The 26,264-nt window shown below is 44.9% G+C and overlaps 2 protein-coding genes across 4 annotated transcripts in view; both read right to left on the minus strand.

Annotated features, from left to right (window-relative positions):
• Positions 1–16,046, minus strand: part of QRICH1 (glutamine rich 1) — a 45,455-nt gene extending 29,409 nt beyond the window's left edge. The window contains exons 1-3 of one of the 3 annotated variants that reach the window (XM_037850601.1): positions 15,890–16,021; positions 14,374–14,433; positions 3,187–3,516 (exon numbers count right to left, since the gene is read on the minus strand). In XM_037850601.1, coding sequence (XP_037706529.1) covers positions 3,187–3,495 — 309 coding nt within the window. In that variant the 5' untranslated portion in view covers positions 3,496–3,516; positions 14,374–14,433; positions 15,890–16,021. Of the gene's footprint in view, positions 1–3,186; positions 3,517–14,373; positions 14,434–15,211; positions 15,684–15,889 lie in introns of those variants that run through there. The other 2 variants (XM_037850608.1, XM_037850596.1) reach the window with 2 other exon arrangements.
• Positions 16,047–17,271: 1,225 nt separating this feature from the next.
• On the minus strand, positions 17,272–23,889 carry QARS1 (glutaminyl-tRNA synthetase 1). Its single transcript, XM_037850581.1, has 24 exons — positions 23,737–23,889; positions 23,447–23,594; positions 23,012–23,121; positions 22,786–22,861; positions 22,523–22,587; positions 21,945–21,998; positions 21,736–21,796; positions 21,332–21,403; positions 21,123–21,208; positions 20,860–20,946; positions 20,334–20,433; positions 20,140–20,218; positions 19,950–20,058; positions 19,722–19,852; positions 19,521–19,613; positions 19,269–19,406; positions 19,091–19,178; positions 18,858–19,001; positions 18,651–18,755; positions 18,401–18,493; positions 18,153–18,280; positions 17,995–18,061; positions 17,795–17,920; positions 17,272–17,421 (listed from the first exon to the last, which is right to left on the minus strand). The coding sequence occupies exons 1-24, from the start codon at positions 23,851–23,853 to the stop codon at positions 17,371–17,373; spliced, it is 2,328 nt and encodes a 775-aa protein (XP_037706509.1). The 5' UTR covers positions 23,854–23,889; the 3' UTR covers positions 17,272–17,370.
• Positions 23,890–26,264: the final 2,375 nt, after the last annotated feature.

Genomic DNA, 26,264 nt, shown 5'->3' on the forward strand with positions numbered 1-26,264 from the left:
TGAATATCCTTATATACAAACATATCTCTGAACACAGATGCAAGGTAAAAAAAATATGCATACTTAAAACATTTGACAAGAATTGAAAATTCACTTCCAAGAAAGCTAAACAAATTTATCTTTTCATAACCTTGACCATCCTGGGTGAAATCCTTATAAGTACTTTCCCATTTAATAAATGAAATACAGTATTTCACTTTAAAAAGTTACATTTCCCTAAGCACCAATGGTTTGAATTCATCTTTTGATATGCTTATTAGTACCACCTGTATTTCATCTTCATGAACTTTGTCCATTTTTCTGCTAGGTTTTCTTTCTAGTTTGTAGTTGTTCTTTCACTATTAGAAATATCATTTAAAAGCACAAATTCAAGTCAAAACAACTTAGTGCAAATTTAGTTTTTAGAATATGTCTTAACCTCCCTATGCCTCATTTGCTATTTTTAGTTTCAAAAATTATCTTTTTATAGTAGATACAGGTCTACAAAAGAGATCAAGAACCCAACATGTGTGTACAACAATTCTGTAAATACTAGGATAACATGTAAGTCTGATCAATGTCACTCAGAAAAAAAGATGTTTTTTTAGCCATATTTTTATTCATACTGTCAGGCATATGGTTTTGGTAGTTTTAGCATTTAACACCGTCAGTAAATTTTCATACGTCAAATAACATTAGTTAAAAATCAATTTACAATCATTTAAATAAAATCTACAAAGCCTACTTTTAAGAATTAAATCTCATTTGGTTTAAAGCAGTTATTAACAGAAATATATTTATTTGCCTTAAGAGTTTTTAAAATTTATGTAAAGAAGATGAATTTCAAGAAAAGTAAGTTATGCTTAACTTTCCTTTTGTCCAAGAAAAGTTGGCTAGAAAGTCATTCTTAGTTTTAAATAGAGGGGAAGAAAAACCTACTTTTGCACATACCAAGTACCACAAACCATTATCTCATTAGCATCCTGTATGGTAGAAATTTGTGATAAGACTTAGGACTACTTGGATAAGGCAAAAAAAAAAAAACCAAGTAGGAATTTTTTTTTAAAGGAAAAAAAAAAAAAAGAAATTTCTTCTATATACACCAATGACTTGCATTAGAATTGGTACTCTCTGTGGGGACGGGACCCATACACATAAATATAGCCTAAGAAGTTGAACAAAATAAACAAATCCACAGAAAAAAATATAATTCTTACTCAAGAGTACTGACAATTATTAACGAATTATTATCCATAACTTGCTGATCAAGCTAACATTCAAAAGCTGCAAATGTAATTCTTATGCAGGGGCTCCCTGAAACCTGAAAATTATTTCAAGGATTCCTGAAGGGTAAGATTGAGAAAGGTTAGCTCAGAGTTTACTTTCTTCCTTAGGAAGGCTTTACCCACCTAAAACTACAAAAATATTTTATAATACAATCTTTTAATTGTTTTGTTTGTATCTCTCTAATCCAATTGGAACTTCTTTGTATTAAAAGAGGTATCTGACTTTATTTCCAAAAGAGAAGCAGACTATCTTAACTCTACTAATGGAGTGTATTCTTTCCCCACAGATATGTAATGCCACCTTCATCCTGTACCTCATAACTACATATTGTGTGTGTGTGTGTGTTTTAAAGTCCTTGATCAACTCCCAACTAATGGCTCAGAAGCTGTCCCAAGGACTCTTCTGTTGTGTACCCTCTACTTCTGAGATTAGGGCAACCGCAGAACAACTCCATTTTCCCCAAAAGTTCTTTCCGACATGAATTCTGTCATTTGAATCTGTCTGCTTTCTCTCTTTTAAGCAACTGCTCAGATTTAGTGGTTTGTTGATGGCACTAATTTTTGCCAGCATTGTTAGGAACTCCCTTTTTTTTTAAAAGTCCCTTTTCAATCACTTAGAATGGGGGAAATGTGAGGTTTTTCTGAGTCCACTGTATTTAACGATATTAAACTAATCTCATAGAATATTATATTTACATTTACTTCTTTCATTTTCATGGGGTTTGTGGAAGAAAATGATGTTAACAGGTGATGGAGATGCATCAACTTGAACATAAAGTCCCAAATAACACTTGAAACCCAAATCCCAAACCTCTTTAGTCTTATGAATGAACTCCAAACTGTAAATAACAGAATAATTTCTTGAACCAAGAAGTTAGTCATTTATAAGCCTTTCCTGTACCCTTCCTTCCTGGAAAGAACTTAGAATAAACCTGGAATAAATAATGACTGCATCCCTCCATGTGCCAGTTACTTTCTTGTCTATTATCTCATTCAGTCTCAACAGACTGTACCATCCCTTTATGACAAATGAAGAAACTAGGGCTCAGAAAGATTAGGAACATGCCACAAATAAAGTGGTCAAGTCAAACTGAAACCCAGGGCTGCAATTCCAGAGCCCGTGTCCTTTCAATATACCCTCCTGCATCCCTGAGAGGCAAAGGAGCCCAGCTGAACCTTCTAACCCATTAGACACACCTCTCCACAGTTCTGACTCACCACCACGTTTCACTCCTTTTCCTGGCCTCTTGGTGAAAAAAAGGGTAAAATGAAATGCAACCTTAACAGCCAATGGTAAGAAAGTAGCATTTGTAACTAGAGATTTGTTCACATAAGGACCCCAAAAGAGGAAAAGTTTTACCTTCTCAGAAAATGCATTAGTCTCTCCCCTTTCAGTAAGCTTAATATCTATTAATATTATTTCTTGAGGCTTATAAATTAGGAAATGCAGAACTAGAAATCTACAGGTCATCCAAGCTATGGTTAAATGGAGATCACTAAAATATATTAGCCTTTCCATTGTAAAGCAAGTTCCAAATGTCAATGCTTTCAGTAATGAGCCAAGACTAGCTCTCCTATGTTCTCCCTCTGTTTAGCATTATAAAGACAGAAGGGAAGCCTCAGTCACACACAGTTGTGTCACATCCAAATCCAGTCCCAGAAGACCTCAATTTCTATACTATTCATCTTTCCAAGGCAAACAGCAAGTATCTGTGGTCTTTTCAGGTTGCAGTTGTTGCAAATATTTTTAGACACATTAACTGTAAAAGTCTTGGCGTTAAAACAAAATCTTAAAAAAAATATATACAGACTATTCCCCTTAGTAAAAACAACCCTGACGTGTATACATGTTCCTGCTGCCAAAACAATGAAGGCAAATAAAGTATATTAAACAAGCAGCAACTCAACATTTCCCTTTTACCTGAACCTGCTGTGGCTGCTGAACCTGGATCTGCTGTTCCTGCTGAGTCTGTGGCTGAACACTGGTGGTGACTGGACAGGCAAGTTCAAGCAATGACCCAGCCACTTCAGTGCTATCTGTGTAAATGCAGTTCCCACCCTGCTGGTACACCATGGTAGTGGTAGCCGTCTGCTGGAACTCCTGAAGGGCTTCTGGCCCCTTGGAAGCCAATGAGTCCAGAAATTCCTTCATCCTGTGTTGCGGGACAGACCGCGCCTTCACTCGGATATACTCTTCAAAAGAGATGGTGTTCTCCAGAGAATTATTCATATTGCAGAGTCCTTAAGATTCCTAGAAATAAAATAATAAATGGAGAGAAATCAAAAGTATGCCATTCCTTTTATATCTTGAAATGCATGGAAGCCACCACCCTCACATCAGAGTGGAATATTCAGGGAAGCTGTATACATCTGGAATCCAAAGTAAAGCTTTATTAGTAACCTTATTCTTTTAGTTAATGGTATTTGAAACTTGTTCCATTTTTATTTCTTAAATTAAACTATATCATACTGAAAATGAAAAACAAAAGCATACTTCACAGTACTAGAAGAAACAGGCTGAAAATATACTCCTCACCCAGCACTGAGCCAACATCATCTTCTCTTCAAAGCAAGGCACTAAATAGTAAACATCACATGTTGCTTGGTAGCTCTCTACCACACTATCAGAGAGAGGACTACAAGCAAGGAGGAAGAAGCCAGGAACAGGGATTCCTACTGACATGTTTTATTTTCCCTGGCACATATGTCCTACAGTGGAGGAGCAGTTATGCCATCTAGCCGTGGCAAGACCCAAGAGACGGGGCACGTGTTCTTCGTTTCCCATGAGAAACACCAAAAAGTCCATTTTGTCTCATGTTGTTCACATCCTTTTGTAGCATAGCTTACTGGTTACAAACATGGACTCTGAAGCCAGACGGCCTGGTTCAAATCTCAGCTCTATTTCTCCCTAGCTGTGTAACCCTGGACAAGTCGTTTAACCTTGTCTATAAATTGGGGATAAAATAGTGCTTACCTCATAGATTTGACATGAGGATTAAACACTTAAAGCACTTAGAAAAATACATGACATGGCACTATATAAGTATTACCTAGTACTATTAAAATATCTGGGGAGGGGAATGATAATCTAATATGTTCAGATATGTTACTGATGGTGAATTCAAAGGCACGGGAATGGATAGGGGTGATGAATGTTTGTTAATGGAATTACAAGTATCAGAGTTGTACTGAAGGGGAATAGGATTGAAAGGGGTTGTTTAACGGTATGTATCCCACAGATCAGCACTACAAGGAAAGACAGGTGCTTGCATGATATACTTCTAAGGTATAAAACTAGTACAGAGAGTTGACAACAGAACGGTATATGGGAAAAATCTACCTATTACATATTAGGGACTATAATTAATAGGAATACCATACCAGTACCACACAAATACTAGGGACATATAATTAAGGGCTGAAAAGAGCTATGAGGTATTTTGGGTCATGAGAACTGTTTAAAATGGAGAGTGATGGGGACTGTACAAGTAAGCAATGATATCATAAGATATGGATGGATTATCATGGACAGAACATATGCTATGTGAACTTAGGAATGCCCCATTTCACAAGTCAGGCCCTCGATCTTGAGGCTTGCTCTTCTGAAACTTATGGTTGTAAAGGGGAGGCTAGCTAAGCCCACCTATAATTATGCCTAGAAGTCACCTCCAGAGAACCTTTTTTGTTGCTCATATGTGGACTTTCTCTATCTAAGCCCAACTCTGCAAATAAATTCATCATCCGATGTGGGACAGGACCCTCCAGGTAATGAGTCTTCCTGGCAACGTGGGACACGGATTCCAGGAATGAGCCTGACCCTGGTCTCAAGGTGTTGAGAATGCCTTTTTGACCAAAAGGGGGAAAAGAAAGGTAATAAAATAAGGTTTCAGTGGCTAAGAGAATTCAAATAGAGTCAAGAGGCTGTCATGGAGGTTACTCCTATGCAACTTTCAGCCAGACATGCCAAATGTCCACAGTATGATAACCTCAAGTCAATAGTAGTCCCAAAAACCCTAAAGAATACCCGGATCTCTACGTGAGACTCTATAAAAGTTGCACTCACTAAGTTTATTCTTCAGAAACTTGAATCCTCCAGAGAACTCTTATGCCAGCTAAGTCCCAAAACCCAGAGGCAACAGTCTCTTCAAGAACATCAACCAGATGTGTCCCCTTTTCCCATAATGTCGACACCCCTTTTCAACATGAACAAGGTAGGATGGTCACTGACTAGACATCCCTGAAGACTGGGAAAGTGATTAAACTAGAGGAAGGAGTAGCAACAGACAAGATGGAATTTAACAAAGGATTATGAATATTGAATCTCTATATAATTTTCTTTTTCTTAGTTGCTAGGGTACTAGAATAGCTAGAAGGAAAGAAATGAAATGGTGGAACTGTAACCCATAGCATTCTTTGAAATTTGCCCTATAGCTACTTGTTAAATTGTAATTTGACAGTTATCACCTTTTGGTATATAAGTTATATTTCACAGTAAGGAAATAACTGAAACTATGGTACTGTAACTCATAACATTTTTGGAAATTTCCTATACAACTACTTGTTAAATCATACTTTGAAAGATATTACCTTTCTGCATATACGTGTATTTCACAATAAAGAAATAACTGAAACTGTGGAACTGTAACCCATAACATTCTTTGAAATTTGCTCTCTAACTACTTGTTAAATTGCACTTGGAAAGTTATCGCTTATATGTATACATGTTATATTCCATAATATAAAAATATGATTTAAAAAATATCTGAGAAGGTAGTTGAATGCTTTCTTAAATAACTAGGAACAAATCACTACCAAAATTCAGAAATCAATTCTGCAGATTCTTCATCAGGGTATTTATTTTAAGAATTGATCTGCAAGGGTGGATAGCAATATTCCATTACTGGGAAGACAAATGGGCAATCTGCGGACTGTTGAGTTACCTGCTGTTGCTGCCTTTGTATCATCCTCTCCTGATGAGCACCACCTCCAGAACAAAAGCAGCAACAGTATGAGACAGTAATACAAACCAAGAGAATCTTTTTGCCAAAGAGGACCATCAGTCAACCTCAAGTGTCTGGAAAAGTGATTTGTTTCCTTGAACCATCAAGCTAGAAATACCAGTCTCTCTTTCACCACCCAGATGCTCTGCCTTGTAAGATTTAAGGTACATGGATAACATCTTATCTCTTCCACCTGGTTCTAAACTGGCAGATAGGACTATGTCCTCGTCCTCTCTAAAGGGCTCACACATGGTAGGTGCTTAATATACATTGTTGAAATCTGAATTCAATGTGCAACAGGAAGAATTATTATTGCTTTGCTTCTGCAACATCTATCACCTACAACCACGAAATAGGCTTTTCCTTAGTAAATGGCTAGTGTACACGTTGGGGGGAAAACCTATATATCAGGGCATGAGTGAAAGCAAAGAAAGAATTTGGTCCTTTCTGCTATTATTTACTAATACTGGTCATTATTTCTGTGAGGAGCTGTGTGCAATTACGTACAGTATGCAGATTATATTAAGGCACTTTCAAATAGAATAGGCTAAGCAATCATTTTTTTATAATGATCCATCTTAATATATTATGAATATACTTCTCCATATATAAACAATACATGTAATCTTATCCTGTCTGAAATCAGAATTCCCAAGCCACTACACCTCAGGAGAGCCTCAGCTTCTCAAAAAAACCCCAAACACAACAGAGTACAGAGAATAGCAACTACAGATCGGAGGGACACAAGATGAAGCCATAGTAATGGCCTCTTGTCTCTGAAACTTAAATCTCTTGTCCGCCCTTCTCCCATCTCTCGAGAACACCTCCTTTTGCCCAGCTCTCTCTCTTCCCTGCTACAAAGGCTTTCAGTTACCTTCTCTCAGAGCAGAAAAATTTTAGAAGCTCTGCTGTAAGACTTCAAGATTAAGCTATCAGATAAATCTATGGCACATATGAGTGATGAGGGCATGAAGCTAAGCACAATGTCCTTCTGTTAACAGATTGAGAGCAGGTTACTCTGGTGCAGGTGATCCACAAGCACTCACTTGCCACTTGGGCACACAACGTTTCATTGGTAACAGTGTCACTGCTGAAATTCATTTCTTAAGAAGGCATCTCTCATAATAAAAACCCAATGATATTACAAAGTTCACAATGTGCAACTCTAATACCCTTCTGCTCAAAATGAGACAGAGAACTTACACGAGCAGCCACTAACCAATCCTTTAACTCACGTTGGTAAGTAAACACAAATACAAAGAAACATTGCAAACTAAGTTTTCAGAACCAGAAAACCTTCGTAAAAATACTGTCTGGTAAAGCCAGTCCTTAGGATCCTTTTCTCGTGGCCTTATTTCCCTTCATTTTTTCAAGTTTCAGTAATTTAGGAGGAATAGCTTAAGCTTCTCTCAAGCCTGATACTAAGCACAAAGGAGAGTGTTCACCAATTTTCCTCTCCAGAAACAAGCTTTCTGCAGTTTATACGTAGAATTCCACCTAGTTTTGTTTTGTTTGGAGTGGGGGGGGGTGGTGGAGGGGGGGTGGGGAGGGAATGTAAAAGAAACATCCATTGGGATAAAAAAAAAAAAATTCAAATAGTACAGGGAGGTATAAAATTAAAAGTAAACATCCACCAACCCCCCATTCCCACTTTACTTTCACTGGAGATTAACTCCATAACTCTAAGTATGCTTTGACCTCTGGTTCTTGATCCATCTATTTTAAACATTTATTGATTATCTTTCTTTTAGAAAAGGTTACTTTAGGGCATTTAAATCACCCTCCTCCCACCAATTCCTGATAGCCACACTTGTATTTTTATTTTTGCTGTGATCACCTACATAGCTTTTTAAAAATACACTTAAATGTCTATTTCTAGACTAATTAATTTCAGAGTATCTCTGGACTTTCCACTATGTAAGATAAGGAAATTAAAGTTCCATACCCTCTTATTTTTGACAAGTATTTAGCTAAGTGAGTCTAAGTTCTGTTTAATAATCTTTTAGTTTTAGAATACAGTATTTCATCTCAAATCAAACACTACAACTTTTAAAGGAAAAATCAAGGTTCCAAAGACGATAAAAGCCATTTAGCTGCTCTGTCATCTCCAAACAAATCCTGTCAGTATTTCTAGAATAGTACCTTCAAAAAAAAAGTTACTACAAGAAACTCTAGTCCAATTATGAATTTATTCCCAGAAATTTATTTCTGAACAAATAAGGCAGCTATTCAGTTCTTGGAGAGAAAGGAATAAAAGCTTGGAAAAATATCTCCTATAAAATATCAAAGTTCATTTTTTAAGCTTTCATCAAAAAAGAGAAGAGCAATGAGACTAAAGTAGGAAAAATTCTATAAAACTTAGAAAATTTTGTTCAAAGTTCGTGTATAGGTGTTTATTTTTCTCTGTTCTAGTGAAAATATTGAAATATTTTATAATAAAAATATTTTGTTTATCACAAAATATTTTGTTAGTTAAAAAGCGTTTAGTTTAGATTCCAATGTAGAACCTTTCAGGATTCTTCACATGCTCCAAAGCTTGGAGCCCTTTCTCAGGGGGTTTCAAGCAGAAGCCACCATACTCTACTACTTTCCAGAACAGTTTTCTTTCAATAAACCCCCAGGGAGGAGCTTCACTAACTCTGTACAAGTCCACAGAATCATTTGAGAACCAGTGAGTCAGAGGAAACTAAGAAATATTAACAAATAATGGATTCAATGGGAAACTTAAAAAAAAAAAAAAACTTTAATGGAAAAAAACAATTTGAAGAAAACGCTCTAACCTGCCATTTATACAGACTAAAACACAGATAATTTCACTTCTAGTCCTTTTAACCTGCCCACTTGGCAGTACCCACCAGAATGAAACATCCCGATAATGACAAGAAGTCAGCTTTTGACCTGACACATGAGCACTGTTTAGAAGACCATCCTCACCAAAAAATAGACCTACCCACCCCCCATGTAAGGAAGACTATCTAAAGGTGTACTTGATCACTGGCAGGCACTCCTTGAGAGACAGCAGCATTCAAGTCTCCCAGCACAGCTCAGCCACCCTGCAATCTACAGCAAGGACCAGAGTCTGAAAGACTTAAGGAGAAAGCCCTCAAGGAGGGAAGGAAAAGGACCTGGCAACAGCAAAATAATGAGAACTGGAATCACTTTACTAACTTGACAAATATTTCATTTGAAATGAGAACTTCAAAATAAATTATCTCTAGACAATGTATGAATTTCTGTGACCATAAGATTTTTTGTTTGTTTTATTCCTAAAATGAAAGACATGAATCTACAAACACAAAGTAATCAGACATGATTACTGTTTAGAAGAACAGAAATCTTAATGGAAAAGAATGACACAAATGTCTGCCCATATCCCCAAAAAAAGCCCTAAATTTTCGATGACCTTCCCCTGGCTCTGTTCCAGTCTTAGTCTTAAAGGCAAAGTGTCCAATTCAAGTTCTGCTGTCTGGTTAAGGCTACAACGACTGGGCTTAACTATGGATGGCTCCAAAGAGATTTAGTGCAGAATTTCTGGAACCATCCACGATCCACATAAGAAGATACTCCCAGAAAAGCCTCAATCCCCACTGGACAGTGACCTTCCAGGGGTGGCTGAGGCTAAGGGATAGCTAGACTGACCCAGCCTACCCCCCAGGAACGCCTTGGCCAAGATGAGTTTCAGCCTAAAAGATCTGGCTCCAGCCATTTGCCCTCCTGAAATAGACTTCAGTGTGAACTGTACTCCCAAAGTCTCTGCTTTGCTACCAATCCACGCAGTCCAAAGCAACCTGATCAAATCCTATACCTCTTGGCTGCTGGGGCAAAATACACGACTAACATCCGGAGAAATGGAGAATAATTATATTTTATGGGAAGAAGTAAAAACTGAAAGTAAATTTATTATAAGAGAGAAACAGGAACAGAAGACTGTTAAAGAGACTGAATTCTACTGATTTTTCAAGTGGCAAAGAATTTGTCAATGTATTTCTAAGGTATTCAAAATGAAAATGAAGGCAAAAGAAAATGATTCCTGAAGGTTAACTATAAACTAATTACAAAGAATTTAACCACAAAAGTAACATCAGTCCTGCAGAACCTTGACAATTATAAAACTATAATTATAAAATTATAAAATGATAGCAGATGTTATGGAAACTCATAAGCATCCTTGATTCCATGATCACAACTTTGCTTGATGCATCTACATTCAAGTTGCAAACACCCCCACATCCACACTCTGGTTGTCTTTCAATTCTCTCCCCTTTTCAAGAGCAAAGTTGGAAAAGCTTCAGGAAAACACTTAACTATTTTAGACTAGTCAGTGAATAAAGAAAAACATTAAGAAGTAATGAAATTCTCAGTTGTGGTGATGGGTTTCTTTCTTTGCTTTCATGCTCAGAAAAAGTCCTCTTTACCACAAGATCACATCAGTATTCATGCAGTTTTTTACTATACAGTATAATATTTTATACAATGCTTGATCCACTCACAATTTATCTTATTTAGACTAAACAACATGTCCCTGTAATGTTTATTGAACTACTGAAATTTCTATGACCACTGACTTGAAAGGCCATTGTTATTATATGCCAAATTCCAATGATTGTGTGATTCCAATGATCTTTCTACAACACAGTAGCTTTAAAATCATGTTAACATTTGAAAGATTCCATGCCTCACCCCCAACAAAAAAAAAAATATTTAACGATAGATACACATCTATCCATCTGTAAAAAGGAATTCAACATAACTATGTTTATATATCCCAGTTCAGTTTAATTACATATGTAAGAGAAGAAAAAAAGAGACTGGCAAGAAATGCATCAAAATGCTAACAGTGGTCGGGGCCTAGGAATCACAGAGGATTAACATCTTCCTATTTAATACTCTCCTGTATTTTCCAAAAAACAGGTATAAACCAAAAAGATAATTTAAAAAGTCATCTTTTGAAAATACATAGTGGTAATGGTTGTACAACATTGTGAATGTCCTTAACATCATTGAATTGTAGACTTAAAAATGGTTAAAATGATAGATTTTATCATGTCTACTTTGCCACAATAAATTAAAAAAAAAAACTAATATCAAAAAAAGTCATCTTTTTCTGCATAGTAGTTACACTGTAGTAACAGTAGCAGGCACCATCTCAACCTATAAGTTAAAGGAGAATTATACACATAATTCACAAAAGAGAAAAATAAACGCTCTATACCAAGTCAGAAAGGTTCAGTTAGGATAAACAATTCTGGTGGTTTGTAGTATGATTTTCTCTCAAAATCTAAAACTCAAGGACAAACAAAACCATTAAGCACCAGAAACTTGCATAACAATGACATTTGTTAACTTCTTCAAGATGCTGCTAACACGACAGCCAAGTCTGATCCTTGGTAACAAAGAAACAGAAATGGAGAAACTTGATGAAATTACCTTCTATAATCTCAAAACAAACAAAATATTCTTAATTAACTCCAAAGACTCTGTGAGGAGAGTAAAGAAGGTGATTAATTAAAATACTTCTGAAAAACATGAAGTTGAAGGGATAGCTGATTACTCCCAATTTTGGGAATCACATGAGGTTAATAATGGAAAGAAACACTGGTACTTATTGGAGAGGGATTAGTAAACAAACATTTACTTCTAAATGCTTTAGTATAATTGTTTTGCAAGACAATAAACAGACAGGTCAGCCCCCCTGCCCCACCCCGCCCCCCATCAATAGACCCAGGAGATTCTCATTGGTATGCCCACATTGATCACTAGCATCCCCTGTATGTTCTTCTACTGGCACTTAAGCAGTTCCTCATACACGAAAGTTAACATCTTTACTATTTCATCCCTAGAACACAAGATGGTACCACTAGATAAAGGTTACTCCAAAACAACAATCTATTACATTTCTATAGGTCTGTTTGCTAATTTTTCTTTTTTCCATTTAGGTACTAAGGAAAGATCTAAGAATTCATGAGAATCACCCCTGATTCTCTTATCTGATACTTCTTCCTTGTTCCCCATAGAGCTCTGCAAAGATTGGGTCTTGAATATGTGATGGACCAAGAAAAGATTTGCCTCAGAGTTGCATCATCCTCTTTACTAAGCAGTCATGTTTTTGAGCCCCTCTCAAGGTTCATATCTAGCAATGGCTCCTCATGGCTTAGTATGTCTGGTTCAAAGAACACATTCACAAGGAAAAAAAAATTCAATTTCCATTTTAAGGAGTTACAGAAACATCTTCCCAATCAACAAAAGGAGTAATTCCTAAGCAGCACAATGAAACATTTCGGTTCTTGAAAATACTAGCCCATTAGAGGGTTTGTGATGGAAATTATCCCACTGGGCCATTCATCTGCCCCATGGCTTTGCTGGGAGTCCCTGACTGCAGGGCATTTTCATCATGATTCTACTTTTGGATAACACACTTTCAACCAAGAATTTAAAATTCACATTCCTACCGAGGATTGACTGGCTATAAATTGGCACAACCACTTGCATTATCTAATGAAGCTGAAAGTACCCATTCCATATGACCCAGCAATTCTATCCCTGGGCATAACCAAGATATACAACTAGGAGAGTACTATAAACGTTCATAGCAGCAATGCTAATGAAACTAGAAGCAATCTAGATCAATAGTGGAGAGGATAAACTGTGGTATATTCATACAGAAAAAAAGAAATGAGAACGAATGAACTATAGCTACACAATGTGGAAGAATTTCACAACTACAATGCTAAAACAAGGAAAATAAAAGATATACATGGTATGATCAATTTATGCAAAACGTAAGAGCAAACAAAACTAAACTATGTTGTTTAGAGACACAAAGATAGTAAAAGTACAAAGAAAAACAACAAATATGATTATCAGATAAGTCAAAATAGCAGTTATCTCTAGGAGTTTAGAAACTATGACCAGTAAGGGACCTGTATAGGGTTCAGGAGTGCAGGCATTACCCTATTTTTTGAATAGATGGTAGTTACACAAGGTTTCACATTATATTTTTTCTTTAAAATGTACACAGATTGTTTGAATTTATATACATAAGTACTTCACAAATTTTTTTAAAAGATAAAAAAAAAAAAAAACTTTCTGACAAGCCCACCAGTTCTAACCTAGGCTAAAGAGTGAGACCCAAGGGCCATCCTTGGCCCGTTTCAGCAAAGCAAGAGGTTACCTATTATTTCTTCACACAACCACTTCAGTTTTAATAACAGAAATTGCAATCCAATGTGGGAATTAGGAAAAACAAATGGAGCATTTAAGTAAAGTAAAACATCTGGAACAAAATGTAGAGTAACTAAATACAAAGTAACAGAAAAGCACAGGTGTTCATGTAACACCTCATTCTAAGGTTAACTGAGAAATAAAAAAACCATCACAGATAAAGGGTATCCATTTTAAAAAGTAGACAAGCAAGAAGTATTGTACATCAAGGACAAAGCACAACTTCCATGCAAGTCTGAAGGAAGACAACTGTGATTTTGAAGCTGCCGTAAAAGAGGAAAAACACACCAAAAACTCCAGACCTTGGTTACCTCTTTTGGAAAAGACAATCCAAATTCACAAGAAAATTCAACCATTATTTAATCTGTTGTTTGAAATGGCAAAATAAGCTGGACAAGGGATGTGGAACGCAGAGGTTCACAAATTATTCATCAGAAGACTTGAAAAAGGTCACTTCCCAATAGGTAAATCTTAGTTGGTGAGGTAATGAAAACATTATCTAGATACACAATTTAACGGGCAGGTTTCAAACTTAACAGCTAAAAACAAAAATGTTCGAGAACAAAGTCCTAAAAGGTATATTAAAATTCTAAATATATCCTGGAAATCTGACTGCTTTTTCTTTAAACTATTTGGGTCCTTAGAAAAGCTAATACCTTATCTTGCAAAAACTGTACAAGTAGCAACCTGTGGCTAGATTCAAAGATGCAGCTCTCCCACATATTCAATTTTCCGGCATCCAGTAGTTTCTGGCAGACAGCACCAGGAATGACTGACAGAATGTTTTATTTCAGTATTACCAAACACACACACACACACACACACACACGCACACACACACACAACTGTGCACACATATCTCCAGCATATGAACGATTTTAACTCACCAGTCACCATGTTGCATGTATTTCTGCTGCTTGTCCTGAGTTCTTAAGACTTGTAACATTCTGAAGAAGATAGAACAAAGAAGTTCCTTCCATCTTCAGCGTCTTTAAATTTTAATTTTGTTCTTAAAATACAATGTATCAAAAAGAACTTCCCCCATCATTATCAAATTTGATGGTAATGTTACTTCCTCTTAGCTTCCCTTTCCTTAAACTTAAAGAAGCAAGACTGTAAAACAAATTATAGGTGTTTTGTCTTAGGAAAAAAAGGTGCATATTTCTCTAAGGCAAATCTATAACTACCCTGGCACCAGAACATAGCACTGGGGTTGAAAAAAAGAGCCGAAAAGGATTGTAACCCTAAATCAAAAGTGAAGTCGGCAGTGATCCACGAACCGATTTTAGTAATATTTGGTGGGGAATTCTGGAATTAAACAAAGGCAAAGCACTACTAAATCTCAGGTTGTTCAATTTGGTTTGGGGCAACTTTTGGCTGAGGCAACCCGGATCTTAGTCTAATAGACCACAGGAAAAAAGGCTGCATTTAAGGATTTAAAGTGGCATTTTAGAGCCCGAAGGGGTTCACGTTGTCCACAGAACAGGATCCCCTTCCGGAGCGCACAGAGGTGACGTGTAGGAGAGTTGCGCTTATGGAAGAATTAATTCATAAAACAAGAAGACATACTTCTGAAGGGCCTTCTAGAATTAACCTTCCCTCTACAGCACAAAGCACCAGAACAAGATAAGTAAACGGGGCGGGGAGGGGGGGGAACCTTGCTTCTCTCGCAGGCCAGCAAAGCTCGGTTTCCGACGCACGGCAGCGCCCTCCCCAAGCACCCACCCGGCACATGGGCCTCTGGTAACCGCATTCCTCGAGAGGTCGAGCAATCACACCGGCCTCACAGAGGAGCGGGGCCTCAAGCCACACGGCAAAGCAGGCTGGGTTCTTCCTAGGACCGAGCCACGGAGGCCCGGGGACGTCACCACCCTCCGGAGCAGGAAAGGGTTATCTTGCCCGCTCTGCGAGCCGCGGGCCCGCCGCCCCCTCAGCGCCGTAGAGGGGCCCTGCGCGATCTCGCGGTGGCGCCGCCACCCAGCAACAGGGCGCGCGTCCCAAAGCCGAGGGTCCCGGGCGGGCGCGCGCCCCGAAAGCCTCTCTGGTCCACGGGCCGTAGCTCAGGGAGCAGATATATCCGGGACGGGAACGCGCACGTCAGCGACCATGCGCACCGGGAAGGCTGCACAGCGCGCGCGCCCCCGCGCGTACACACAGGCCCGGCCACGCGCGAACACCAGCGCGCGCGAGCTCGCCGCGCCCACCCGAATCGCCGGCCCACCCTTCCCCCTACACACGGGGCGGAGGCACGCGGGCCCAGTATTTTCTCCGCTCCGGAGCCTCCCCGACGTCTCCTGGACCCAGCGACCACGACCCGCCCGCCCCCGCCCGCCGTTGTGTGGGGTGGGCCCGCAATCCCCGGCTCGCGGCCTCGCCGCCTCCCACCCCTGCGAGAGCCCTCACCCGGCGACGTCGCCGCCGCCGCTGGTCTGCCCGCCGGCTCCGCCGCACTGCCCGGGGCGTCGGTTCTGCCGTCGCTGCTCCAAGACCGACAGGATTTTCCCCTCACAGCTCCCTGGGCGCCATCTTACATTCAACCCCTACAGCCAATGGGTGCTGGATACACCTCTCGCGAGAATCAGAGTGTCCGATCCCGCGAGAACTGGGAGTGCCTCCTGGCTAGACTTAAAGGGAACGCTTCAACGGGTGAGGAAAGCTGCGCCTTTATCTCCAAGGACGGCGAACTGGACTCAGTGAGTGGGGCGGTCCGCCCAGCTCCTGGACGCCCCTCCATGCGGGGTGGAGCCAGAGCTTAGCCGAGGACCTTTGGCAGGCTTCGGGCTCGGCCTGGATTCTAAGCTCATTATATGGTCCCACCTTCCACCGCCCGCGTAGGGCTTCCTTTGGCCGCACAGCCCCACGCGGGGCGGGGCCCGGCCTTTCGCTTAAGGTGGCCTGCAGCAAGCCCCTATCCTGGGCCAGGTGTCCCTTGCCGCGCACCACCTAGGAATCCCCACGTCGCTCACCGACTGGAGGTCCCGGTGTTTGAAGCCCCCGCCGTTTGCCGCCGTCCCGAGTTCGGCCTGCCACCGTTTGGTCCACCTTAAAGGGGGCATCGGGTGGCTGGGTGTTTGTATACAGGGAAAATGTGGAGGGCGTTAAAGCTGCAGACACATGCAGACTTCACCAGCAGCCCACCCTTCCCCACCCCCTCAGAGGTCGACCTGCCTGCGTGGCTTTGTTTTCCGGCCTCTGCACTTGCTGTTCTTCCTTCCCTGCCACACTCCCCCTAGTCCTTTGGTGTATCCTCATAAGTCACTTCTTGGAAGAAGTCTTTCTAAGACCCACGCTGGGTCTGGACCTTGGGAACCCCGGGTAGACCCCAGGTAGACCCCAGTGAGATCTCCCCCATAAGCTGGTGAATTTGAAAGGTCACTGCAGTATTTCCGGCTCATCTCATTGTGGGCAGTGCACAGTAGACAATAGAAATTAGGTAATTATTTGCTGAATGATCAGACTACGTGCCAGGCCTCTCTTCATCTGCTTGGGCCTCCAGGCAGACACAAATTTTTCAGGTCTGTTCAGGCAAAGGGCTGCTAAAGGGAAGGCAGTACCCCCCAGGGCCTGCCAGTCCCTCAGACCAGCTGGACAGGATACAGAATCAGGCCCTTGCCCTTGTCCACCAAGAAGTGTACCAGTGGTTTCAAAGCTTTCAGTGCTGCTCCATCTGGGGAAACCCATTTTCATGGACAATATGTGCACACAGTACACATACCACATACACACACACCAGGTCTCCAGGGCCCTCAGATGTTGGCTGGACGGATGGGTAAATAACACAAGACTCCAGGGGGATTCAGCTTTTCTTTATTGACATGGAGTCTACAGTGGGGAAAGTATTCTCAACTTCTGGGACCAAGGGAGGGGTCTACTGCATCTCCAGTTCATACTTTCCTTGGGTCCTCCTTCAGTGTGACAGTCCGGTTGAAGACAAGCTACAGGGTAGAAAGAGAAGAATGACCACCAAACTAGAAACAGGTCAGGAGGTCCAGGGGTCTCACTACAGACATACCCGCTCCATCCCAGAAAAGCGAAGGGCCTGAGTCTGGAGGCCTGGGTTCTCAGTGTCTTTGTGACTTTGGATGAGACCAGATGATTCTGGGCCATCCCTTAAGGAATAAAAAAGGCAGGATCCATACACAATTTTGTGCAAGGACTTAACCTCTGAGCTTATTTCCTCATCAGAACATGAACCACCCTCATTTGGTGGAGGATTAACTGAGAGAATGTGGGCAGAGCACTTGGCACATGAATGAAGGCCACCACTTTTGATGTTGCTGGAAGGGGCAGGCAGGAGAAGCCAAGCACCTGTCCATGGCAGCTATCTGGATCCACAGAGAAGTACCCAAGCCGCTCAAACTGGAACTTGTCGAAGGGCTTTGCCAGGGCTACAGAGGAGTCCACTAATGCTGTCTCCAACACTTGTAGCGATGCCTGTGGGCAGGGAATTCAAATGACCATCCAGCCAGGGAATCCCACCACCCTCACCCCATACCCCATGAGCCTACCGGGTTCAGGTCACTTAAGAATCCACCAGGTACCTCAGCAGGATCCTCAGGGTTCTTGTGCAGGAATCTGTAACCACAGTAAAAGGTCAGACCCCAGCTGGGCACCCACAGCAGGCAATGTCCCTCACACCTGCTCCCACCCGAACACTGTTCCTCACAGTCGCTCATAGAGGCGAATCTCGCACGTCAAAGGCTGTGACACCCAGTGAATAAAGGCTTTAGGCTTCTCTCCAGCATCTGCCCGTCTGCAGGTCACCTCCAGGCTCTCCACACACCCATTGGGGCCCTGGAAGCAGAGGTGGGTAGAGAGGGACAGGTCAGACCTGAGGACCACCACTAGAACTGCAGACTGCACCCAGACACCAGTAGGCACTACTACAGTAGGAAGGCCACAGCCAGCTCTCACCTTGACAATGTGCTGCAGCTCAATGACATAGCCTGTGTGCCTCAGGCCCACGGGCTGGCCCCATGCCAGGCGCTTATATCCTGGCTCTGGCTCCTGGAGGTAGGAAATGGGGTGACACAAGAGGCTGCAAAGGTTGGACAGGTATGAGAGGCTCCTCCCCCACCCCCATATCTGACAGAGGGAATGAGGAGATAAGAGGGACCCCAGGACCAGGCTCAGCAGCAAAAAGGACCCTCCATCTCTCATTCACCTCCTTGAAGTCTGTTTGCTCGATGAAGACGACAGATGCAAAGGGAACATGATGGAAGCCCTTAGTCTCATCAGCTGGGAAATTGGGCACCTGGACGTCTAAGGACTGTGACAGAAGACAGGTTGTATGACTCATGCCAGGCACTGTAACCCCCATGCCTAGGGATTGGTATACCTCCCCAACACATACATGTTGAGGTAGGCCCACCTTGGCAGCAGGAAAGTTGGTGATCACAACCCGTAGTGACTCCAACACAGCCATGGCCCGTGGGGCTGTGTCATTCAGCACATCACGCACACATGCTTCCAGCAGATGTGGCTCCATTGTGGTCTGTGCCACTGTCACCCCCACCTGACAGGAAAGGTCAGCATTAGTCATAGCCACAATCACAGGCACCTAAGCTGAGTCTCCACCTGCCCTCCCAGCCCACTGTGCTGTACCCGGGCACAGAAGTTGTTGATGGCCTCAGGTGGAAAGCCCCGCCGCCGCAGGGCTGTGAGTGTGAAAAGCCGTGGGTCATCCCAGTCCCTGTGGGTGAAGAGGGGGTGAGAAGGCCTCCCTTCAGTAGCACATGCTATCAGGACCACCAACCTCTAATGAGCCAAAAGCCACACCTACCGTACAGCACCAGCTGCCACAAGCTGTAGGATCTTTCTCTTAGAGACAACAGCATAGTGTAGATTGAGGCGGCCGTACTCCCACTGCACTGGGCAATAGACATCCAGTGCATTGCACAGCCAAAAGTAGGAGGATCGTCTGGAGCGGGAGGGTAAGGTCAGGAAAGGCCACCTCTAGGGCCAGGGACAGACTCCAAGAAGGGCTGCTGGAATCACACTGGCCCTACCCACCCCATGGGCCAGGCTCTCTCACCGGGCTTGGAATTCTTTGGTGCAGAGTGAGTGGGTGATATGCTCGATGGAGTCGCAGAGGCAGTGTGTGTAGTCGTAGGTGGGGTAGATGCACCTGCAGGGCATGGGCAGTGGGCCCCTCCGTCCAGTCCCACTCTGCCCCACCTCATGGCCCACAACCCTGCTCCACATCCCTGCCAACCCATCCCATGCCCACACCCACCAGGTGTCCCCTGTGCGGTGGTGCGGTGTATACTTGACTCGATAGGCCACAGGGTCCATCTTGCCATCCTCCATCACCAGCTTCATGCGCAGTGTGGCCTCACCCTCTGCAAACTTGCCTTTGTGCATTGCCTGAAGGGAGCGAGGACTCAGGCTGCCTCTGAGTACAGAGCACCCCATCCTCAGCATCCTGGTCCACCCATATCTAGCTGCCCCTTCAGGACCCCACCTCAAACAGCAGCAGCGATTCCTTCACCGGACGGTCCCTCCAGGGTGAGGGCAATGGGTTGTGGCCTTTAAGCTCTTCTCCTCGCTGGTGGCACACATAGGCCTGGCCCCTGTGAGGAAGAGGAGTGAGCTTCCACATGGTCATGACCTGATTAGTCTGTCTTGGCTCCATGTCTTGGCCCTGACCTCACCTGCGGATGAGCTCCACAGCCCAGGTGTACAACTGCTCGAAGTAGTCAGAAGCATATGTCACCCTGTAAGGTGTGTAACCTGGGGCAGACCAAGATATAATATGAATAGCCAGCTAAGGACACTTAATGACAGGCTACAGCCCAAGGAGAGGACCACTGACCACCAGCCCTGCCCAGGCATGCCCAACCCATACCCAGCCAGGCCACCATGTCGCAGATGGCAGTGAAGAACTTTGCTTCCTCCTTCTCAGGGTTGGTGTCATCAAAGCGCAGAAAGCAAATCCCATTGTTGGCCTATGGAAGTTGCAGTTCTGTGAGCTTTCACATCACTGGCCCCATAGTTCAGCTCATCAAACTGGGACCTTCTCAGAGCTTTCCCAGGTCAGAATCAAAATGCCTTCAAGAGCTTCTCTCATTTTTCTGCATCTAAATGCCCCAGATAAGGTATCTCTTTTTCCGTCTTGGGACAGACAGCATAGCATCTTCCTAAGCCAAGGAGACATACTGGGAATTCCCGCAAATTTGAGCTCACTGCCTCATTTCAGAGCATTTTCCCAATGAACCCAGTGGATTCCTAGGCATTTATCACATATGTGGTTCCCCTCCACAGTCTCTACCTACTCTGGTCATATTACCAGGAACAGCAGGGAAGACAGGGTATCTAGTCATGGGGGCAGCAAGGGTATATCCTGCTTGCCAGGTCCCCATACACATGCTCACCTTGGCATAGCCAAAGTTGAAATTGATGGCTTTGGCATGTCCAATGTGCAGTATTCCATTGGGCTCTGGTGGGAACCGGGTACGCACCTGAAATAAGGGTGATGGAAACAGAGGAAGAGGTCGGAGTTCAGATTAACCTAAAGGAACAGATACTCCTTCCCTAGAAGGCCAAGATAGTGGGTGAGATGGGGCAGTATGGAGGCAGACCAGGCACCAAGGCATGTGCTGATGGCACTAGTTGGCCTGGCCAAACTCCCACACACCTGCCCTCCAGTGATCTCCAGGTGCTGCTTCAAGAGATCCATTGTGTGTGAGGTAGTCACATAGCCTGGGGTCTTGTAGTTCTCACCTGACAGGACCCAAACAAGGAGCCCTCAGGCTGCAGTGCAAAGCTCCTGCTCCCCAGGGTCCTGGCTGCAGGAGTCACTGCCCAGGGCCCAGCCCTCCCCAAGGTTTCTGCCTTCCTGCTCACCAGGCTTGTGGAACTTGAGCGCCTCCCCCCGGAGCTGTTCCATCAGGGAGAGGGCCTGGCCAGCAGCCTCACCTGTGGAGAAGATACCAAAGATTTATTCTCTGGATATAGCTAGTATATCCAACTCAAAGAACTGCCTTTGAGTACCACCCACATCATACAACAATAACAGAACTTAGCAGGCCCCTCTTCTCCCGGCCTCAGAGATAAGATTTCTAAGGCTTCCTCAGGCCAGCCTCTGGGCAAAGGGAACAAAGGAAACACCAGGAATCCTGGCCCTGAGGCAGAAAGAAAGTAGGGTGTTGAACAAGCCAAGGGCCTGAAAGGCTGGGCTGTGAGGACTAATCAGGGGCAAGGCCCAGAAGTCAGGGAGCTGAATACAACAGGAGCTTCAAGCCTCTCACCATTCTCCACCACATCCTTAGTTGTCTTCTGGTCAGTTTCTTCTGGTTGAGCCTTCACCACCTGAGAGAAGCCCAGGAGCTAGGTCATGGTCTCTCTTGGGCAGGGTCTTGGGATCACTGGAGCCAGCCATTCCCTTCCCCCACCCGAAGTCTCACTCTACCCCGACTTCACCCCCAGGGGACCCAAAACAACAACCAACCCCACCCACCTTGAGCTTCTTCTCCAGATCAGCCTCCATCTTGGGACCCAGAAGGTGGAGGACCTGAACAGAGACCAGAGTCAAGCCTGGGACAGGAGTGTCCTCTTTCAAGGACCTGGCCATCCAAAGGCTTCCTGGCTGGTCTACCAGCCCTGCCTGGGAGAACCTGCCTAGCCTATCCCACCTCAGGTGGTTCTGCTGGCCTCAAATGTACGCTCCCTCCTGAGGGTCCATACTAGGCCCAGGAAACAAGAACTGCTGTTTGGAGAGAGGAACTGCCTGCCCAGCATCAAGATGCATAATCTACCTCAGCCATAGCTCTCTTGTGATTCTACACCAGCATCCTGAGATAAGACCACATCACCCCTATTTACAGGATGAGGAACTGAGATTCAGAGTAAAGTAACTCCCCATAAGTTTGGCTCAGCCCAGGGGCCCAAGCCTTCACTGTCCACCCAGGTGATGCCCCCTCCACATCAGGCTCTACTCTCCACTGCCAGAATAGGATCAGGGTCTCCTCCCCACTTTTATCCCTCAGTAGACTCTAGGCCCTGTCCATGCCAGTGTCAGCTCAGGGAGGTGCCCACCTGCATGTCCACTTCATGCTTGATCATTTTGCCATCCGCCCACTTGAGCACAGCCCGAGCCTCTCCTAGAAGCATAGACACAAGGAACTGCAGGAAACCAAAGGAGGGCATTTCCTACCATTCCTCAAAGGAAGATCCTGGCTTACTGTAGGAACCTGGGCTTGGGCCCAAACAGACCATTTTTAAGTTGTTCCCCCCACCTCCCTTTCCTGCCCCGAAGACATGACCAGAGCAAGAAAGCCCCCACCCCAGGCCCTGCTCACCCATCAGCAACCCCATGTTGAAACGGTAACGTTCTACTAGGAGCTGGGGCCGGTGTCGATTTATGGTGGCCTCCACCTGTAGAAAACCCACATGGTTCAGAAAAGCCCCCTTCAGAGACACTCGAGGGGCCCACACCCTCACCTGGGTCCTAAAGGGTAGAAAAGCTGAGCCACTCCTTCCCAGCACCAGTCCTGGGGAGGGGCCAATGCCCAGGGAAAGACTCACAGCTTCCTCAATCTGCTCTGGGGTCACCATGATGCCCACACCACATTTCTGCTCAAAGTCCACAGTGTCGACTGGGTCCAGGGGGTGACTCCGCACGTACTCAAGGGCAGCTGAGAAAGAAGCACTAATGAGTTTGTGGGCTTTTAGCTCCAAGAAGTAGGTACAAGTCCCCAATCCCATGAGACCACAACTACAGCTTGGTCTCCTGGGTGATAAGGCCCTGGCACCACCCAGAATCCCTGAGGTCACAGGGAAGAAACATACGCTCTTCAGAAGACATCTTCCTCAGACCTAGACAGTACCCCTCTCAATCTCATCAAAGGCCACCTCCATCCCTCAGTGGCAGGACCCTGCCTTAGAAGGGAGTGCAGAACTCGGGACAGAGAGACTGAGAGGAGTTCAAGGTGGAACTAGCAGGACAGGCAGGGGTCTCACCACTCAGCTGGGCCTCGGTGTGGATCTTCTTACTGGCGACATAGCCCACGAGGAAAGGGAGACGCCGAGGGTCCTTGAGTCGGGAGGCCAACCCATATAGCAGGGTCCCGGTAGCCTTGTCGATGGTGGAGCCCAGAAACTGCTGAGCCTGGGGTAAGAGGGATCAGGAGACCCAGGCCCAGTGAGAAAGGCAAGAGCGGAACAAGGTGGGGAAGTCGGAAGGGAACTAGGGCCGGCACTGCGTTGGGGAAGAGGTAACAGACCCAGCCAGGCCAAAAAGGGGCGCGTACTTGGGTCGCCGCCTCGCGCAGCTGCGCGCTCAAAGCGGTGTTCTTGAGTGTCTCGCGGGCTTTGTGCTCGCTGAGGCCCAGGCTGGTGAAGAGCGACAGGGTGTTCGGAGCCGCCATGGCGGGAGCACCGGAAACAAGAAAAAGGAAAAAAAAAAACGGAGCCAATCTGTGTTGTGGCATTCGCCCACTGGCCAATAAGAGAGCGAAGCCGCGGGCGAGAGCCAATGGTGTCCTTTCTTGGGAGGGAGTAGGGCTGTCGAGGCAATTAAAGGGACCCAGCGCGAACAAAGCGGCTCTTTCCGGAGTTGCATTTCCGCTTCCGCGGCTCTGGCCCCCTGAAGTTGGTGCGTTGGGGCGGAAGAAACTGCAGAGCTGGACTCCAGGGAAAATTTACTCGGAGAGAGGATGTTCAGCACCGAGGCAGGAGGCAGACGCAGGTCTGGCCTTCTGCTCTTCGATTTTTCTCCAGCCGCGGGATCTCAATACTGTTCTCAGGGAGCAAAAGGGATAGCTGGTCCCTGCATTTTTGACGTCACAGCTTTGGGGTTGTCATGGAAACAGTGGAGCAAAGCGAAGCCAGGGAAATCCCTGATCAAGACTGGAGGACGGAAAATGTGCCGAATGGCCGATTGAGGGGCTCCATAAATCCGATACTTTTCTGGCGCCCACCCCGGCACCCTCCGGACACGGGTTTGGGCCGGATGGGATATCATAAGCGTTCTGTGATGGTTTAGTTTAAAGTCTCCTGACCCACTCCCCTTTCGCCAAAGCACGCAAATATTACACAAACCACAGAAAATTAGATCTTGAAACCATTTGAAGGTCTTTGAGAGGACATTTTATTGAGGTTGAGATAGGATAGGGCAGAGGAGATGGAATCCTCAAGATTATGGCTATTGTCCTTGGGGGACTCCACCTTGTTCCCTCCCTTTCTCAGTCTCTCCTTGGATTCCTAGGACCTGCTGGGAGTCTTCAGGCTAAGAGAGACTCTCCAGACTCTTTTCTTTGGATGGGGGTTGGGGAAACTAGAGCTGCTGGGGGAGGGGGGGGGATGATGATGAGATCCCCAAATCTGAGATTGGAGTTTAGGTTCTTGGAGGCCTTGCCAAGGCTGACTCCTGGACCTTCAAGGAATGGGCAGGATCCTGACTGCAATCTCTGTTTAAATTCTGTGTCCTGCTTTGTGGCCACAACAACCCACTAATGACCAAGTTCCATGTGTGAGCCTATGTCTGGGTCCCACATGATGGACACATGCCAGGTTCTGCTCATGTCCACACACTTCACCAGGTCCTGTCTTGTGTTCTGGTGCTTCCTACCTGCTCATGGTCCCAGTCTGATTCCCAGCCTAGCCCTGGAGTCATTGCACACAGAAGGCCAGGTGCCTGCATGAAACAGGATGCAGCCCAGTGGTGCCAAACACAGGCACAAGGAAGCAGAGCTGTATCCACACCAGCTGTGTGCTGAGCCTGTAGCAGAGGAGCAACACATTGCCCACAGCTGCAGGTGGCCTGCCCACCACAAAAATGCCCAAAATGAGCAGAGCCACACAGAGTGCCCACCACTGCCACTGTCTCCTCTGCACCTAATAACAACTTAAGGATCCATTACAGCACCATCACCACCATTACTGAGGCCTGCAAATTTAGTAGTGGCCCTCTTAGTGGGAAAAGGGCCTGCACCATCTTCCCTGATTCCTCATGGTTGGTGCCTACCCTGTGGACCCAAGTGGCAGTGGCAGGTACCAGTGATGGCCAGCCAGTTGTCTGGAGCCCTGTGATCTGCACAGAGAACCATGAGGTTACATGGGCCTGGTCCAGGATCAGCCTGCTGGCAGGGACCAGTGGCACTACTTCCAGGAAAGGCAAGAGAAAGTGACAAGGAAGAAAGGCCGGTCAGTGATGAACAAAGTCCAGATGTAGTGTGGGGAGAAGCAGGGAACAGGTCCCTGTGGCACAGGTCAACAATGAGCACAGAAGTAGTAGAGGCCATAGTGCTAGTGCCCATGGCAGCCTTGTGCAAATGCCACAGAAATACAGTATGTCAGGCTCAGCAGCAATAGGACTGCAGTCAGGGGCAGACCGAGTCCCTTGATCGGTGTGTCCAGCACATGCAGGCCGCCAATAGCCAGGCTCCCTGGAAATTGGGGCTGCACGCAGAAAAGGCCAGCACAATCATGTTGCAGCCCATGCCCAGCAGGCCCTCCAGCAGTTATCACAGCTGCCAGCACTAGCACCCAGCCTGACAACTCCACCAATCCCGCAGGGTTGCAGTCCCAGCCCTCTAGGATCCTCTCCATGGCCAGCAATCCCACACAGCCCAGTACTGTTGTCCCCACAGGAAAAACTGACACTGGTCACAGAGTTAGCTTTATCCAGGGACTCCCTCTACTCACTGCCACCCAGAACTCCAGCTGAGGCTGAGGGGTACTAGCGGGGGCTTCCATGCTGTTTAAGACTGTGGCCCCACAAGCTTGGGAGAAGGGACCCTACAGGGCCTCTGTCCTACTCCCTCTCTTGCTTCTCTGA

This window comes from Choloepus didactylus, chromosome 1 (genome assembly GCF_015220235.1).
Source record: "Choloepus didactylus isolate mChoDid1 chromosome 1, mChoDid1.pri, whole genome shotgun sequence".
NCBI lineage: Eukaryota > Metazoa > Chordata > Mammalia > Pilosa > Megalonychidae > Choloepus > Choloepus didactylus.

Excerpts from the sequence above, each read along its gene's own strand:
- QARS1 (XM_037850581.1), bottom strand. The coding sequence starts at position 23,853 with ATGGCGGCTCCGAACACCCTGTCGCTCTTCACCAGCCTGGGCCTCAGC. Across the intron at positions 21,999-22,522 it reads AGCATGAAGTGGACATGCAG|GTCCTCCACCTTCTGGGTCC; the intron begins GTGGGCACCTCC and ends GTCTCTGTTCAG. Across the intron at positions 19,002-19,090 it reads TCAACAACTTCTGTGCCCGG|GTGGGGGTGACAGTGGCACA; the intron begins GTACAGCACAGT and ends CTTTCCTGTCAG.